Source organism: Scyliorhinus canicula, chromosome 11, assembly GCF_902713615.1.
Source record: "Scyliorhinus canicula chromosome 11, sScyCan1.1, whole genome shotgun sequence".
NCBI lineage: Eukaryota > Metazoa > Chordata > Chondrichthyes > Carcharhiniformes > Scyliorhinidae > Scyliorhinus > Scyliorhinus canicula.
This window is the reverse complement of record NC_052156.1, coordinates 96726525-96743327: the sequence shown is the minus strand read 5'-3', so window position 1 is coordinate 96743327 and position 16803 is coordinate 96726525. Positions and strand designations below refer to the sequence as shown.

At 49.0% G+C, this 16803-nt stretch overlaps 1 protein-coding gene across 1 annotated transcript in view; it reads left to right on the top strand.

Moving 5' to 3' along the window:
• Positions 1 to 16803, top strand: part of pfas (phosphoribosylformylglycinamidine synthase) — a 308371-nt gene that overhangs the window by 22747 nt on the left and 268821 nt on the right. The window contains exons 4-5 of the mRNA XM_038812199.1: positions 12474 to 12579; positions 13433 to 13625. Of these exons, the coding sequence (XP_038668127.1) occupies positions 12474 to 12579; positions 13433 to 13625 (299 nt within the window). The remainder of the gene's footprint in view (positions 1 to 12473; positions 12580 to 13432; positions 13626 to 16803) is intronic.

Here is a 16803-nt window from a genome sequence, read left to right as displayed (position 1 = left end):
GACTGTATCGGTCACTCAAGTATCAGTCCTTTGTCTGGCGGAGATGGGCCATCAAATGCTAATCGGTTGGGGGTTTCGATACCGTCTGGATTCCTCACTCGCAAATATACATTCAGGCTCTGAGCATGCCTGAATCTCTGTTCCTGGTTGTAAGTGGCCATCCCAGATGGCTACAATAGAAATCTGACTTCCTGTTTTTGCCAGCAAGTGAATAACCTCACATTTACCTACATTATATTGTGTTTGTCATGTATTTGCCCACTGAGCCAGCCTGTCCAAGTCACCCTGCAGCCTCTTTGCATCCTCCTCATAACACACACTGCCACCCAGCTTCGTGTCACCTGCAATTTTGGAGATATTGCAAGCAATTCATTCGTCCAAATCATTAATGCATATTGTGAACAGCTGGGGTCCCAGCACTGAACCCTGCGGTACCCCACTAGTCACTGTCTGCCACTCTGAAAAGGACCCGTTTATTCCCACTCTCTGCTTCCTGTCTGCCAACCAGTTCTCTATCCAAGTCAATACATTACCCCCAATACCATGAGCTTTAATTTTTCTCACTATCCTCTTGCGTGGGACCTGTCAAAACGCTCAGCTATTTCATCCTTAATAATTGACTCCAGTATTTTCCCCACCACCAATGTCAGGCTAACCGTCTATAATTCCCTATTTTCTCTCTCCTTCATTTAAAAAAAAAAATGGGCTTACATTAGCTACCCTCCAATGCATTGTACTCTTCCAGAGTCTATAGAATGCTGGAAGTCTATAGAAGTCAGTTTTAATGTTTTAAAAAAATATATTTTTAATCTCCTTTTTCACATTTTCTCCCAAATTTACACCCAACAATCAGGAATGAATGCAATGCCAAATCCCATATCAATAACAACGATCCCATCCTCCCATCAAACCCCCGAACATTAGCGTGCATGTTAACATAAACAAATGACAAAAAGGAATCAGGCATCATCCATAGCCACCATTAACACATACAGTCGTGTCCCCCCCCCCCCCCCCCCCCCCCCCCCTCCTATCCACTCTAACGTTCGATATAATCCAATTCTCCAAAGTGCATAATGACTAACGCCCATGAATTGTAGAACCCCTCCATCCTGCCCCTCAGTTCAAATTTGACCTTCTCAAGAGTCAAGAATTCCAGCAGGTCCCTCCGCCACGCTGGGGCACAGGGTGGGAGACCATGATGTGGAGATGCCGCCATTGGTCTGGGGTGAGTACAGTAACAAGTCTTACAACATGTCATTGATGAAGGCAAACATCTTGCCAAGGTCATCCCCACACCCCCACTACTTGTCTTCAATCAACCGCGTAACCTCAAACAACCATTGTTTGCAGTAAACTACCCAGCCTTCAGAACAGGGCACAATACCACATAGCCCTGCTATGGCAATCTCTCCAAGGTGTGCCAGATCATCTGTTTACCACCATTACACGTGAGAACACCACCCACCAGGTACACGGTACATACTTGTGCAACTCGGCCAACCTTGTCTACCTCGTACGCTTCAGGAAAGGATGTCCCCATTGGCGAGAACATGCAGACACTGCGACAACAGACGAACAGACATCGCACTACAACAGCCAGGCAGGATTTTCACTTCCAGTCGGGGAACACTTCAGCAGTCAAGGGCATTCAGCCTCTGATCTTCGAGTAAGCTTTCTCCAAGGCAGCCTATAGGACACGCGACAACGCAGAATCACTGAGCAGAAACTTAGAGCCAAGTTCCGCACACATGAGTACGGCCTCAACCAGCCCCTTGGATTCATGTCACATTACATTCACCCCCCCCGCCATCTGGCCTGGCCTTGCGAAATCCTACCAACTGTCCTGGCTTGAGACAATTCACACCTCTTTAACCTGGAATTACCCCCTCTCTGAATCTGTAAAGACTTACTGACATGCAAATGCTCTCATTCAAAATATCGTCTTGCATCTTTTACTTTGTCTATATATATTTTTCCCTAACCTACCTCTTCATTCACTTGAGGAAAGAGCAGTGCTCTGAAAGCTAATGATTTGAAACAAACCTGTTGGACTTTAACCTGGTGTTGTAAGACTTCTTATAGGGTGGAGAGGCTAATCTCCACCCTAACAGGATCCGCCGATCAACGAGGCGAAGGCTGCAATATCTGCCTCCGCACCCGTTTCCAATCCCAGCTGGTCCGACATCCCAAATATGGCCTCTCAAGGGCCCCAGTCCAGTTTCACATGCACCACTTTCGACATTACTCTAAAAACCCTAAAACATATGAATGTGGTTTGCGGGAGTTTGATGGGAGGATGGGATCATTGTTATTGATATGGGATTTGGAATTGCATTCATCCCCCCCCGCAACGTTCACACACATCTTCTACCACCTCAAAGAGCCGGTTCGTCCTCGCCCTTGTAAGGTGTGCTCTATATCCCACCTTCAGCTGTATCAGCCCCAACCTCGCACACGAGGTGGATGTGTTCACCCCCGGAGCACCTCGCACCAGAGCCCCTCCTCCATACCCTCTCCCAACTGTTTCTCCCACTTAGCCTTGATCCCTTCCAGCGGTGCCTTCTCCTGTTCCAAAATAGCCCCGTAAACCGCTGATACTACCTCCTTCTCAGGTCCCCCTGTCGTCAGCACCTCCTCCAACAATGTGGAAGCGGCTCTACTTGGAAGCTCTGTATCTCCTTTCTGGCAAAGTCTCGAACCTGCATGTATCTAAATATTTCCCCCTGCTCCAGTCCATACTTCGCTCCCAGCTCCTTCAATCCTGCAAATTGACCCCCAAGAAACAAATCTTTTAGTGTCCTAATTCCTTTCTCCTCCCATCTCCGTAAATTTCCATCCCACTTCCATGGCTCAAATCTATGGTTCCCCTGAATCAACATTTCCCTTGACCATGCCCCCAACCAAAAGTGCTGGTGAAACTGCCTCTAAATTCTCAACGAAACTATTACTACCGGACCCCCTGGATATCTACCCGGGGCCGTCGGGAGCAGGGATTTTGCTAGCGCCTTAAATCCAGATCCCCTACACAAACTGTCCTCCATTCTGACCCATTGGGATTCAACCTCTCTGACCCAGTCAGGTTTGGAAGACCCAAACGCCCTACCTGCCTTCCTCTTTGTAGTAGCACCTTTCCAATTCTGTCCATCTTCCTCCCCATGTGAACGAGGTAGTCATCCCTTCAATCTCTCTAAAAATGCCTTTGGCAGGAAAATTGGCAGGCATTGGAAAATAAACTGGAATCGCAGCAACACATTCGTTTTAACCGCCTGCACCCGACCCGCCAGTGACAGGGAGACCATCCCACCTTGCCAGATCAGCTGTGATCCCCAATTGCATCCTCCCAATCAAATCTTCCATCACCTGCTCCACTATCGCTCCTTGGTGGGGAGGGTGAACCTCCCCACCAAACTAGAAATGTTGTACGTACGGAGCCTCCCCCAATCCCGGGCAGCTTGCACCCCCAGGTATCTAAAGTGAGTCCCTGCCCTACGGATGGCAGCCCCCCACCCCTGCCCCACTCCCGGCCGAGACACCACAAAATATTCACTCTTGTCTAGATTTAACTTGTACCCCAAGAAGGACTCAAACACCTGAAGCAGCTCCAGTATTCCCCCCATTTACACACTCGGTTCCGATACGTATGATAACAAGTTATTGGCATATAAGGAAACCCTATGCTTTATTCTCCCCCCCCCCCCCCCCCCCCAATCCCTTTCCATACCCCCAAAGGCTCAATTGCAAGTGCCAACAGCAGTGGAAACATAGGACATCCCTGCCTAGTCCCACGGTGGAGAGCAAAGTATTCCGAACTGATGTTATTTGTGCGGACACTCCCCCTTTGGCTCCTTATATAGTAGCTTTACCCAGTCCACAAATCTTGGTCCAATCCCAAACCACTCCAGAACTGCCATCAAGTACCCCCATTCTACCCGGTCAAACGCTTTCTCGGCGTCCAATGCCACAACCACCCCTGTTTCCTTTTCCTCTGCCGTGCCATAACCACGTTCAATACCCTCCTAGTGTTTGAAAAGAGCTGCCTCCCTCTCACAAACCCCGTCTGATCTTCATCTATCACCTTCGGGTGGCACTCCTCTAGCCTACCTGCCAGTACCTTCGCCAATATCTTTGCATCCACGTTTAAAAGGCCGATACGACCCACACTCCGTCAGATCCTTATCTTTCTTAAGTACCAGGGAAATCAATGCCTGCCCCAAAGTTTGTGGAAACACCCCCTTCCCTATCGCCTCCTGAAACATCCCCACCATCAGAGGTACCAGCTTATCTTTGAACTTTTTATAATATTCTACCGGAAACCCATCCGGCCCTGCCACCTTCCCCAATTGCATCCTCCCAATCAAATCTTCTATCACCTGTTCCACTATCGCTCCTTCTAATGTAGCCTGTCCCCCTCCCCTAACCTCAGGTACTCCAGCCCATCTAGAAATTCCTGAATCTCCCGGCATCCCCAGTTGGCTCTGACCTGTAGAACCTCTCATAAAATTCCTTAAAGACCTTGTTAATCTAATCTTGAGCTACCACCAACTTCCCTGCCCTGTCCCACACCTGGACAATTTCCTTTGCCGCAGCCTCCCACCAGAGCTGTCTCGCTTTCTCTCCATGCTCGTAAACTGCACCACTTGATCGCCTCAATTGGTGTACCGCCTTCCTGGTAGATAGTCGGTTAAAGCTCGCCTGGAGTTCCTTCCTCTTTTCCAACTTTGCTGGGTCCCCATTTTCTGCATACCTCTTATCTACCTCCAGCATCTCATCTGTTACCCCCCTGACGCTCCAACCCCTCCTCTTTGGCCACTCTAGCATTAAAGGAGATCACCTCACCCCTCACCACCGCCTTAAAAGCCTCCCAGACAACTGCCTTCGACACCTCCCCCGTGCAGTTAAAACCTACATATTCCTTGATTACTTTTTCAATTTTGTCACAGAACCATCGGTCTCCCAACAGTCCACATCTAACTTCCACCCTGGTCCCTTCTCCAGTACCATATCCACCCAATGCGGAGCATGACCTGATATTGCAATTGCCGAGTACTCCAACCCTTTGACCCCAGCCAGCAACGCCTTCCCCACCATGAAAAAGTCAATCCGCGAGAACATCTTATGGACCATTGAGAAAAACAAGTACTCCCGCTCCCTCGGGTGCATAAACCTCCAAGGGTCCATCCCTCCCATTTCCACCATTAGCCCAGCCAGCACCCTTCGCCCCCCCCCCCCCCCCCCCCCCCCCGATGGGATTAGCGAGCGCGGGCGTGACCTGTCCAATCTTGGCTTCTGCACCAAGTTCAAGCTTCTTCCTTCCCCCTCCCCCCCCCCCCCCCCCCCCCCCCCTCCCCCGCTATCAGTTCATGTGTGTCCAAGTTGGGGATGGCCCCTGATCTGCAACCACCTTCTCCACCTTTTGCTGACCATTACCGCTGCCCCTCAGGCCCTTCCGTCAAATCCTGAGTGAAACATCTGACTAACCCAGCCCTTTTTAAATCTCACTTGATCCTTCACCCTCGGGTGAGTTTCCTGCAGCATTGCTACATCGGCCTTCAAACTTTTAAGATGCGCAAGCACCCTTGACCTCTTGACTGGGTCTCCCAACCCCCTCATGTTCCACGTGACTATCTTAACTGTGGGGGGGGTCTCTCACCATCTTCCTATCCTCCATCATCATACCACTGGGCCTTGCCCCATGAGTCTGACCCGTCACGATCCATTATTAACATCGAACCCTCTCCCAGAATCCCCCCTGCACTTCCCCTCAAAGAAATCTCACCCGGTATCGATCCTCTCCACCCCACTTGCTCGCCTCATAGGCCCATCGAAACCTGCTACCCAGGCTCCAATGTCCGCAGCCCTCACCTCCGTTAACTAGCCGACTTTAGTTAGCTAGCGCGGGTGCACCCCCCTCCCCTTAAAGGCATACTCTCTCCTCCCACCCAGTCTCAAAAGAAAAACAATCTAACCCATACAAGTCAATAAAATAACATATAACAGTTGCAACAAAAAAAAGGAACAAAAATGCCGACCAAACCAGACAAAACTTAAACTCTATAACAATGTGAAGTCAAGTAAGTTAGTGAAAAGAAAGTTATAACATTTATACATTTTCCAGTTCCCAAATCCCAGTCCACGATCTCCCTTCCAGCTCCATTCCTCACTTCTGTCCCAAGTCCCAGGCCTTCATTAATGTCTCAGCCGCCTCCACCGTTTCAAAATAAAAATCTTTGCCTCAGCTTTGCCGGGCATACCATACCAAATCGCAGCCCCTTGTTGTACAGTGCCTCCTTCACTCGGCTGAGCGCCACTCGTCTCTTTGCAAACTCCACCGTCAAGTCCTGGTAAATCTGAACTCCTTTCACCATCCCACTGCAACTCCTGCTTCTGCTTCGCCCAGCTTAACACCTTCTTCATGTGGTATTTATTGGAAGCAGATAATTACTGCTCTCGGCGGCTCATTTACTTTGGGTTTCGGCCTCAACGACCGATGAGCTCTGTCCATTTCATACCAGGAGGAGTCTTCATCCTCCCCCATCAACTCCGCCAGCCTCTTAACGAAGTACTCTGTTGGCCTTGACCCCTCTGCCCCTTCAGGCAAGCCCACAATTCGCAGATTGTGCCGCCTCGAGCGGTTCTCCAAGTCCTTGAGCTTTGCTTGGGAGTCCTCTGTTGATCTCCATCACCCTCCGTAGTTCGTCCCCCATCGAGGTGAGCTGGTCGCTGTGCTGCGACATGGCCTCCTCCACTTCCTTCACCTTTTCACCTTGTTCTCTCACCTCGGCCGATGTCTTTGCCACATCCACGCTCACCGGGGCGATTGCCTCTTCCACCAATGATCTCAGTGTGACTGCCATCTCCTTCCTCAACGCCTCCATGTGCCTTGCAAACTGCTTCTCCAGCTCCACCGCCATCACCTCGGTCCTCCTTTCCACTGTAAGTAGTGCGGCCGCACCACGCGGTCCGGTATCTGCAATCTTGTCAGCGCTTTTACTGGTCCTCTCATTTGGTGGCCAACCCGCATTTCCTCCCCTCTTCACAGCTGTTTTTGGCACCCCTTAACCACTTAGTATTTTTCTCCTTCTTTATTCAATCTTACAACAAATAAATAATTTAAAAAAAATTTAAATAAAAAATAATTAAATTTTTTGTTTTTCAAAAATCAATGTTCAAAAAATCTTCCCCTGGGACCGGACTTCAAACATCCATTTTCACCGGGGGCCATCCGATGTGCGCTGCTCCCCCTCTATATTTGTCCTGGATTCGGGCCTCCCCTCGTGCCAAGCACCTCTCCTGCCACTCAGTTTGGACTTGACGATGCCCCTGCTCCTCTGACCACGGGGCTCCCCCCCCCCCCCCCCCCCCCCCCCCCCCCCGGCTCTAAACCGGCCCGATCCGTTGCCCGTTCCTCAGGCCCCAACGCCGGAAGAAACCCCCGGAAAATGCTAATATGTCAGTTTTTATGTTTTTTGCAAGACTACTCTCCGATTCTATTTTCTTCTTCCGAATTAAACCCTTTGTCCCCTTCTGCTGAATTTTACATTTCTCCCAGTCCTCAGGCATGCTGCTTTTTCTGGTCAATTTATATGCCTCTGGCTTTAACACTATCCCTTATTTCCCTTGTTAGTCATGGTTGAGCCACCTTCCCCATCTTACTCTTGTGCCAGACAGGGATGTACAATTGTTGAAGTTCATTCATGTGTTATAGAGTCATAGATGTTTACAGTATGGAAACAGGCCCTTCGGCCCAGCTTGTTCATGCCGCCCAGTTTCTATCACTTAGCTAGGTAATTTGAACATTCTGAATTCTCCCTCTGTGTACTCGAACAGGTGCCGGAATGTGGCGACTCGCGGCTTTTCACAGTAACTTCATTGCAGTGTTAATATAAGCCTACTTGTGACAGTAAAGATTATTTTAAAAAATAAAATAAAATATACCCACACAGCCCATGTAAATGTCTAACTGCATTTTAAAAGACAAAATCGTACCTGCCTCTATCACTGCCTCTGGCAGCCCGTTCCAGATGCTCTCGACCCTCTGTGTGAAGAAAGTTCGCCTTGGTCTCTTTTGTATCTCTCCCCTCTCATCATAAACCTATGCCTTCTAGTTCTAGACTCCCCTATCTTTGCAAAAGACCTCTATAAGATCCTCCTGTGCTCCAGGAAAATAAGTCCCAGCCTATTCAACCTCTCCTTACAATTCAGACTATCAAGTCCTGGTAGCATTCTCGTAAATCTCTTCTGTGCTCTTTCTAGTTTAACACTATCCTGCCAATAATCAGGTGATGAGAACTGATCACAGTATTCCATGTGTGTCTTATCAATGTCTTGTACATTAAATGTCTGCATTGCCTATCCACCATCAACACCTTAAGTATCCTTTGTCCGCTTATCCTAGCCAATGCACCTCTTGTACCATCAAAGTTAGCTTTCTTTAAGTTCAGGACCCGACTGTCTGTGCCACTCTCCAGCTTAATGAAGAATTCAACAGTATTATGGTCACTCTTCCCTAAAGGATCTCACAGCACAACATTGCTAATTCAGCCTTTCTCATTGCACAATACCCAGTCTAGGGTGGCCTGCTCTCTACTTGGTTCCTCGTCATATTGGTCGGGAAAACCACCTCTTATACATTACAGGAAATCCTCCTCCATCGCATTGCTACCAGTTTGATTAGCCCAATCAATATGCAGATTGAAGTCACCCATAATAACTGCTGAACCAGTACTGCACGCATCTCTCATTTCCTGTTTGATGCCTTCCCCAACCTCAGAGCTACTGTTTGGTGGTCTGAATACAACTCCCACTAACGTTTTTTGCCCTTTGGTGTTCCGCAGCTCCACCCAAACTGATTCACATCATCCAGGCTAATGTCCTTCCATACTATTGCATTAATCTCCTCTTTAACCAGCAACACTACCCCTTCTCCCTTTCCTTTCCTTCTATCTTTCTTGCATATTGATTACCCCTGGATGTTGAGTTCCCATCCTTGGTCACCCTGGAGCCAGCTCTCCGTGATCACAATTACATCATATCTGATAATGATTGTCAGCGTGATTAATTAGAACATAAGAACTAGGAGCAGGAGTAGGCCATCTGGCCCCTCGAGCCTGCTCCGCCATTCAATGAGATCATGGCTGATCTTTTGTGGACTCAGCTCCACTTTCCGGCCCGAACACCATAACCCTTAATCCCTTTTTTCTTCAAAAAACTATCTATCTTTACTTTAAAAACATTTAATGAAGGAGCCTCAACTGCTTCACTGGGCAAGGAATTCCATAGATTCACAACCCTTTGGGTGAAGAAGTTCCTCCTAAACTCAGTCCTAAATCTGCTTCCCCTTATTTTGAGGCTATGCCCCCTAGTTCTGCTTTCACCCGCCAGTGGAAACAACCTGTCCGCATCTATCCTATCTATTCCCTTCATAATTTTAAATGTTTCGATAAGATCCCCCCTCATCCTTCTAAATTCCAACGAGTACAGTCCCAGTCTACTCAACCTCTCCTCGTAATCCAACCCCTTCAGCTCTGGGATTAACCTCGTGAATCTCCTCTGCACACCCTCCAGTGCCAGTACGTCATTTCTCAAGTAAGGACACCAAAACTGAACACAATACTCCAGGTGTGGCCTCGCTAACACCTTATACAATTGCAGCATAACCTCCCTAGTCTTAAACTCCATCCCTCTAGCAATGAAGGACAAAATTCCATTTGCCTTCTTAATCACCTGTTGCACCTGTAAACCAACTTTCTGTGACTCATGCACGAGCACACCCAGGTCTCTCTGCACAGCAGCATGCTTTAATATTTTATTGTTTAAATAATAATCCTGTTTGCTGTTATTCCTACCAAAATGGATAACCTCACATTTGTCAATATTGTATTCCATTTGCCAGACCCTAGCCCATTCACTTAACCTATCCAAATCCCTCTGCAGACTTCCAGTATCCTCTGCACTTTTCGCTTTACCACTCACCTTAGTGTCATCTGCAAACTTGGACACATTGCCCTTGGTCCCCAACTCCAAATCATCTATGTAGATTGTGAACAATTGTGGGCCCAACACGGATCCCTGAGGGACACCACTAGCTACTGATCGTCAACCAGAGAAGCACCCATTAATCCCCACTCTTTGCTTTCTATTAATTAACCAATCCTCTATCCATGCTACTACTTTACCCTTAATGCCATGCATCTTTATCTTATGTAGCAGCCTTTTGTGTGGCACCTTGTCAAAAGCTTTCTGGAAATCCAGATATACCATATCCATTGGCTCCGCGTTATCCACTGCACTGGTAATGTTCTCAAAATATTCCACTAAATTAGTTAGGCAAGACCTGCCCTTTATGACTTCCTGCATCGGTTCCCATCCTCCTGCCATATTAATTCAAACCCTCCCCTGTTATTTTAAACCCTACCCAACAGCACTGGCAAACATTCCCTCTAGGACATTGGTTCTGATCTTGCCCAGGTGCAGACCGTCTGCTTTGTACTGGTCTCACCTTCCCCAGAACCGGTTCCAGTGTCCTGGGGGCATTACCATCTCAAAAGGTAGATTTCTACCCCGCGCCATGTGCTAGTCAGGAATGGCAGGATAGTTAAGATGAATACGTGGCTTGAGGGATGGTCCAAAAGGGAGTGATTCAAATTCCTGGGGACATTATTGTTTCATAGAATTTACAGTGCAGAAGGAGGCCATTCGGCCCATTGAGTCTGCACCGACTCCTGGAAAGAGCACCCTACTCAAGGTTAACACCTCCACCCTATCCCCATAACCCAGTAACCCCACCAAACACTAAGGGCAATTTATCATGGCCAATCCACCTAACCTGCACATCTTTGGACTGTGGGAGGAAACCGGAGCACCCGGAGGAAACCCTGCCCAGGTGCAGGTTTGTACTGGTCCCACCTTCCCCCGAAATGGTTCCAATGTCCCAGGAATTTGAATCCCCCTCTCTTGCACCATCCCTCAAGCCAAATATGCATTTTAACTATCCTGACATTCTTACTCTGACTAGCACATGGCACTGGAGCAATCCTGAGATTACTACCTTTTGAGGTCCTGCTTTTTAGTTTAACTCTAACTCTTGAAATTGGCTGTTCAACCTCCCCCTCCAGAATGCCCTGCAGCCACTCGGAGCCATCCTTGACCCTTCCATCATGGAGGCAACACACCATCCTGGAGACTCGTTTGTGGCCACATAGACGCCTATCTATTCTCCTTACAATTGAATCCTCTGTCACTATAGCTCGGCCACTCTTTTTTTTCCTGCCCTCCTGTGCAGCAGAGCAAGCCACGGTGCCATGAACCTGGCTGCTGCCATCTTCCTCTGGTGACTTGGGTGACTCTCCCAACAGTATTGAAAACAATATATCTGTTTTAGAGGAAAATGACTGCAGGGGACCCTTGCACTGCCTTTCTATTCATCCACTGTCTGGTGGTCACCCATTCCCAATCTTCCTCAGTAATTTTTATCTGTGTTCTCTGTCATGGGAGTGTCCATTAAATGGACAGATTGCCCTAGGGCACTGGAACCGGTTCTGGGGAAGGTGGGACCAGTACAAATGGAAAGGTCTTCGTCTTATCACATGGCTTCAGTGATGTCATTGTGTGGGTGTAGCTGGGCTGTGGCTCTGAGTTTTTACTTTCGCTTTTGAGTTTTGTAGCTGGTTTGTGTCTCTGAGTTTTTACTGTCATTTTCACATTTGGCTGCTGTAGACTCAGACAGAGAAGTATTTTGACATGTCTCTATTTTCAATTTTAAAGAGTTATTCCAAGGAAAAAACCCAATGATTATACTTGCCTGCTGTTTCGGTAAAAGGGGGTTTAGGTTTCTGGGGTGTTGTTATTAAATTGAAACAGTTTAAGGGGGAATTCATTAAGGGTTATACATAGATTACTGTAGCTGTGTGGGGCCTTTATGTTTGTTGATAATTCTTACTGTGTGTGTTTATACAGATGTTAACTAAATTCGTAGAATAAAGCTTGTTTTTTGATTAAAAGCGCCTAAGAACTCTGTGAATAACACTTGAAAGGCAGGCTCTTGTGCTCATCATAACCAAAATCAACAAAAAGTTATCGGTCAGGTGAATTCCAGAATATACTTTGGTGTTTTGTAAACCCTGGCCCATAACAACAGAAAAGAAGATAGAAAATAAAAGCTATTTACAGTCACCAGCCCATCATTTAACTGCTGGCTGTGATGTCAAGGTGAGTTGACTTCTCCCAGAATCCTCTTGAACTTCCTCCTGTTTGTCACTGGAGGGGTTCGTCAGCTACCCACAGTACAGTTGAGGTGACTGACTTGACTTCTCCCAGAATCCTCTTCTGTCATCTCTGCTGGGTTGCGTAGTAGACCATTTGGGTTATGGGGAGGAGGGTTGTGGGAGCACGGTAGAGGGGATCCCTGGTTTTATTGCTGCTTTTGCTTCTTGGCCTCTGCTCACATTGTTTGTAATTGTTCCACATTTCAGATTGAACTTCTCTACAGCCTGGTCGACTAATGCTGTTTCAATGTGTCAGGCCATTGGTTTAACAGCAGTAGATCGGATTGAATGCTCCCGTCGATATCTCCTAAAGGTGAGAAGAATTGCTCTATTTTGTCATCACTAGGAATCAAGACACACAAGGCATCCCTGTCGAGCCATCAGACTGATAGAACATAGAACATAGAACAGTACAGCACATAACAGGCCCTTCGGCCCTCGATGTTGTGCCGAGCAATGATCATCCTACTTAAACCCACGTAACCCAACAATCCCCCTATTAACCTTACACTACGGGCAATTTAGCATGGCCAATCCACCTAACCCGCACATCTTTGGACTGTGGGAGGAAACCGGAGCACCCGGAGGAAACCCACGCACACAGGGGGAGGACGTGCAGACTCCACACAGACAGTGGCCCAGCCGGGAATCGAACCTGGGACCCTGGAGCTGTGAAGCATTGATGCTAACCACCATGCTACCGTGAGGCCCACAATGATGATACAGAATGCTGGGATTCGCAGTCACTCACTCCTGTCTCGCTCACTGAGAAGGTTTGTAATGCCCACCACCACCCCCCCATCACCATTCCCCTCCCCGTGCTCTGTCATAGAACATACAGTGCAGAAGGAAGCCATTCGGCCTATCGAGTCTGCACGAACCCACTAAGGCCCTCACTTCCACCTTATCCCCGTGACCCAATAACCCCTCCTCACCTTTTTTGGTCACTAAGGGCAATTTATCATGGCCAATCCACCTCACCTGCACGTCTTTGGACTGTGGGAGGAAACTGGAGCACCCGGAGGAAACCCACGCAAACACGGGGAGAACATGCAGACTCCGCACAAACAGTGACCCAGTTGGATGCTCCGTCTCACTCACTGACAGCGGTCTGTTCCTCTGTATTGAATGATTGGTGATGTATCTGACTTGCGGATCTGTTACAGGTCTATGAGGAAGAGCAGTTGGGTGCTGCTGCGCGGAGTGAGCTGATGGCTGCTTTCTATGATCGGATGACTGAGTGTGTTTATGAACAACCCATCGAGACTTTCCTAGTGTCAGCCAAGCCGGCAGAGGTATATGAAGTGGATGTGGTGAACAGAGGCAAAAGAGCATTGGAGAAAGCAAACTGGGAACTGGGTAAGTGTGGAGAATTGAGTGTGAGGCTGGGGTCACTGGGGGAGGGGGTTGGGTGTGAGGCAGGTGTCACTGGGAGAGGGGGTTTTGTGCGAGGCTGGGGTCACTGGGGGAGGGGGTTAGGTGTGAGGCAGGGGTCACTGGGGGAGGGGGTTGGGTGTGAGGTAGGTGTCACTGGGGGAGGGGGTTGGGTGCGAGGTTGGGGTCACTGGGGGAGGAGGTTGCGTGTGAGACTGGGGTCACTGGGGGAGGGGGTTGGGTTTGAGGCTGGGGTCACTGGGGGAGGGGGTTGGATGCGAGGTTTGGGTCGCGGGGATGGGATGGGGGTAAGACTGGGGTGACCAGAAGACGTCGGAGCAGAATTAGGCCATTTGGTCCATCGAGTCCAATCCGCCATTTTCATGCTCGCTATTTTCAATCACCCGACTGCCTCTCCTCTCACACTGTTTTCAATCTCCCGACTGCCTCTCTTGCACCTTTTTTATCACCCTAATGTCCCTTCAGCCGTGGATTTCACCTCCCGACTGTCTGTCGTCTCGCCCTGTTTTCAAGCTCCCTACTGCCACTTGACTTGCTGTTTTCAATCTCCCAACTGTCTCTCCTCTTTGTTGGTTTCAATCTCCCAACTGTCTCTCCTCTTTGTTGGTTTCAATCTCCCAACTGTCTCTCCTCTTTGTTGGTTTCAATCTCCCAACTGTCTCTCCTCTTTGTTGGTTTCAATCTCCCAACTGTCTCTCCTCTTTGTTGGTTTCAATCTCCCAACTGTCACTCCTCTTTGTTGGTTTCAATCTCCCAACTGTCTCTCCTCTTTGTTGGTTTCAATATCCCAACTGTCTCTCCTCTTGCTGTTTTCAAACTCCCGACTGTCTATCCTCTCGCACTAATTTCAATCTCCCGGCTGTCTCTCCCCTCGTGCTGTTTTCACTCCCCCGACTGTCTCTCCTCTCGCGCTGTTTTCACTCTCCCGGCTGTCTCTCCTCTCGCGCTGTTTTCACTCCCCCGACTGTCTCTCCTCTCGCGCTGTTTTCACTCTCCTGGCTATCTCTCCTCTCGCGCTGTTTTCACTCCCCCGACTGTCTCTCCTCTCGTGCTGTTTTCACTCCCCCGACTGTCTCTCCTCTCGCGCTGTTTTCACTCCCCCGACTGTCTCTCCTCTCGCGCTGTTTTCACTCTCCTGGCTGTCTCTCCTCTCGCGCTGTTTTCACTCTCCTGGCTGTCTCTCCTCTCGTGCTGTTTTCAATCTCCCGACTGTCTCTCCTCTCACGCTGTTTTCAATCTTCCCCCGACTGTCTACCCTCTCCCCCGACTGTCTCTCCTCTCACGCTGTTTTCAATCTTCCCCCGACTGTCTACCCTCTCCCCCGACTGTCTCTCCTCTCGCGCTGTTTTCAATTTCCCGACTGTCTCTCCTCTCACGCTGTTTTCACTCTCCCCTGACTGTCTCCCCTCTCCCCCGACTGTCTCTCCTCTCCCCCGACTGTCTCTCCTCTCGCGCTGTTTTCAATTTCCCGACTGTCTCTCCTCTCACGCTGTTTTCACTCTCCCCTGACTGTCTCCCCTCTCCCTCGACTGTCTCTCCTCTCCCCCGACTGTCTCTCCTCTCGCGCTGTTTTCAATCTCCCGACTGTCCCCCTCTCACGCTGTTTTCAATCTCCCCCGACTACCTCCCCTCTCCCCGACTGTCTCTCCTCTCAGACTCTTCAATCTCATGAGACTGTTCTCACATAAGACTGTTCTCACATAAGACTGTTCACACATAAGACTGTTCACACATAAGACTGTTCTCACATAAGACTGTTCTCACATAAGACTGTTCTCACATAAGACTGTTCTCACATAAGACTGTTCTCACATAAGACTGTTCTCACATAAGACTGGCCATTACATGGGGCAATCTGCCCTCTTGATTCAGGCTCAGACGGAGTGTTGGAGAATACCGGGTTGAAGGTTCAACTTCGGAGCAATGTTTCGCTTCTTATCGAAGGACCGTCTCAGGTGCCAAAATGTTGTATCTGTCCAGTATTGAAGTTTACCCAGATATCTTATCTTATTGAGTAGAACAAACTACGACACAGATATAATGTAACACACTTTATTAAATGTCGTCAACTTGTAAATTACCCACTATACAAACAAGAAACACCCAGGAGACTGCCTCTCCTCTCGTGCTTTTTTCATCATACGACTGCCTCTCCTCTCTTGCTGTTTTCAACCTCATGATTGCCTGTTATCTCACACTGTTTTCAGTTTCCTGACTGGCTCTCCACTCTCATTGTTTTCACTCTCCCGACTGTCTCTCCTCTCGCACTGTTTTCAATCTCCCGACTGTCTCTCCTCTCGCGCTGTTTTCACTCTCCCGGCTGTCTCTCCTCTCGCGCTGTTTTCACACTCCCGACTGTCACTCTCCTCGCGCTGTTTTCAATGTCCCGACTGTCTCTCCTCTCGCGCTGTTTTCACTCCCCCGACTGTCTCTCCTCTCGCGCTGTTTTCAATGTCCCGGCTGTCTCTCCCCTCGCGCTGTTTTCACTCTCCCGGCTGTCTCTCCTCTCGCGCTGTTTCACTCCCCCGACTGTCTCTCCCCTCGCGCTGTTTTCACTCTCCCGACTGTCTCTCCCCTCGCGCTGTTTTCACTCTCGCGGCTGTCTCTCCTCTCGCGCTGTTTTCACTCTCCCGACTGTTTCTCCCCTCGCGCTGTTTTCACTCTCCCGACTGTCTCTCCTCTCGCGCTGTTTTCACTCCCCCGACTGTCTCTCCTCTCGCGCTGTTTTCACTCCCCCGACTGTCTCTCCTCTCGCGCTGTTTTCACTCTCCCGACTGTCTCTCCTCTCGCGCTGTTTTCACTCTCCTGGCTGTCTCTCCTCTCGCGCTGTTTTCACTCTCCTGGCTGTCTCTCCTCTCGCGCTGTTTTCAATCTCCCGACTGTCTCCCCTCTCCCCCGACTGTCTCTAATGCCCTCCATACCAGGCAACATCCTGGTAAATCTCTTCTGCACCCTCTCTAAAGCCTCCACATCCTTCTGGTAGTGTGGCGACCAGAATTGAACACGATACTCCAAGTATGGCCGAACTAAGGTTACAGCTGCAACATGACTTGCCAATTTTTATACTCAGTGCCTCGGCCAATGAAGGCAAGCATGCGGTATGCCTTCTTGACTACCTTCTCCACCAGTGTTGCCCCTTTCA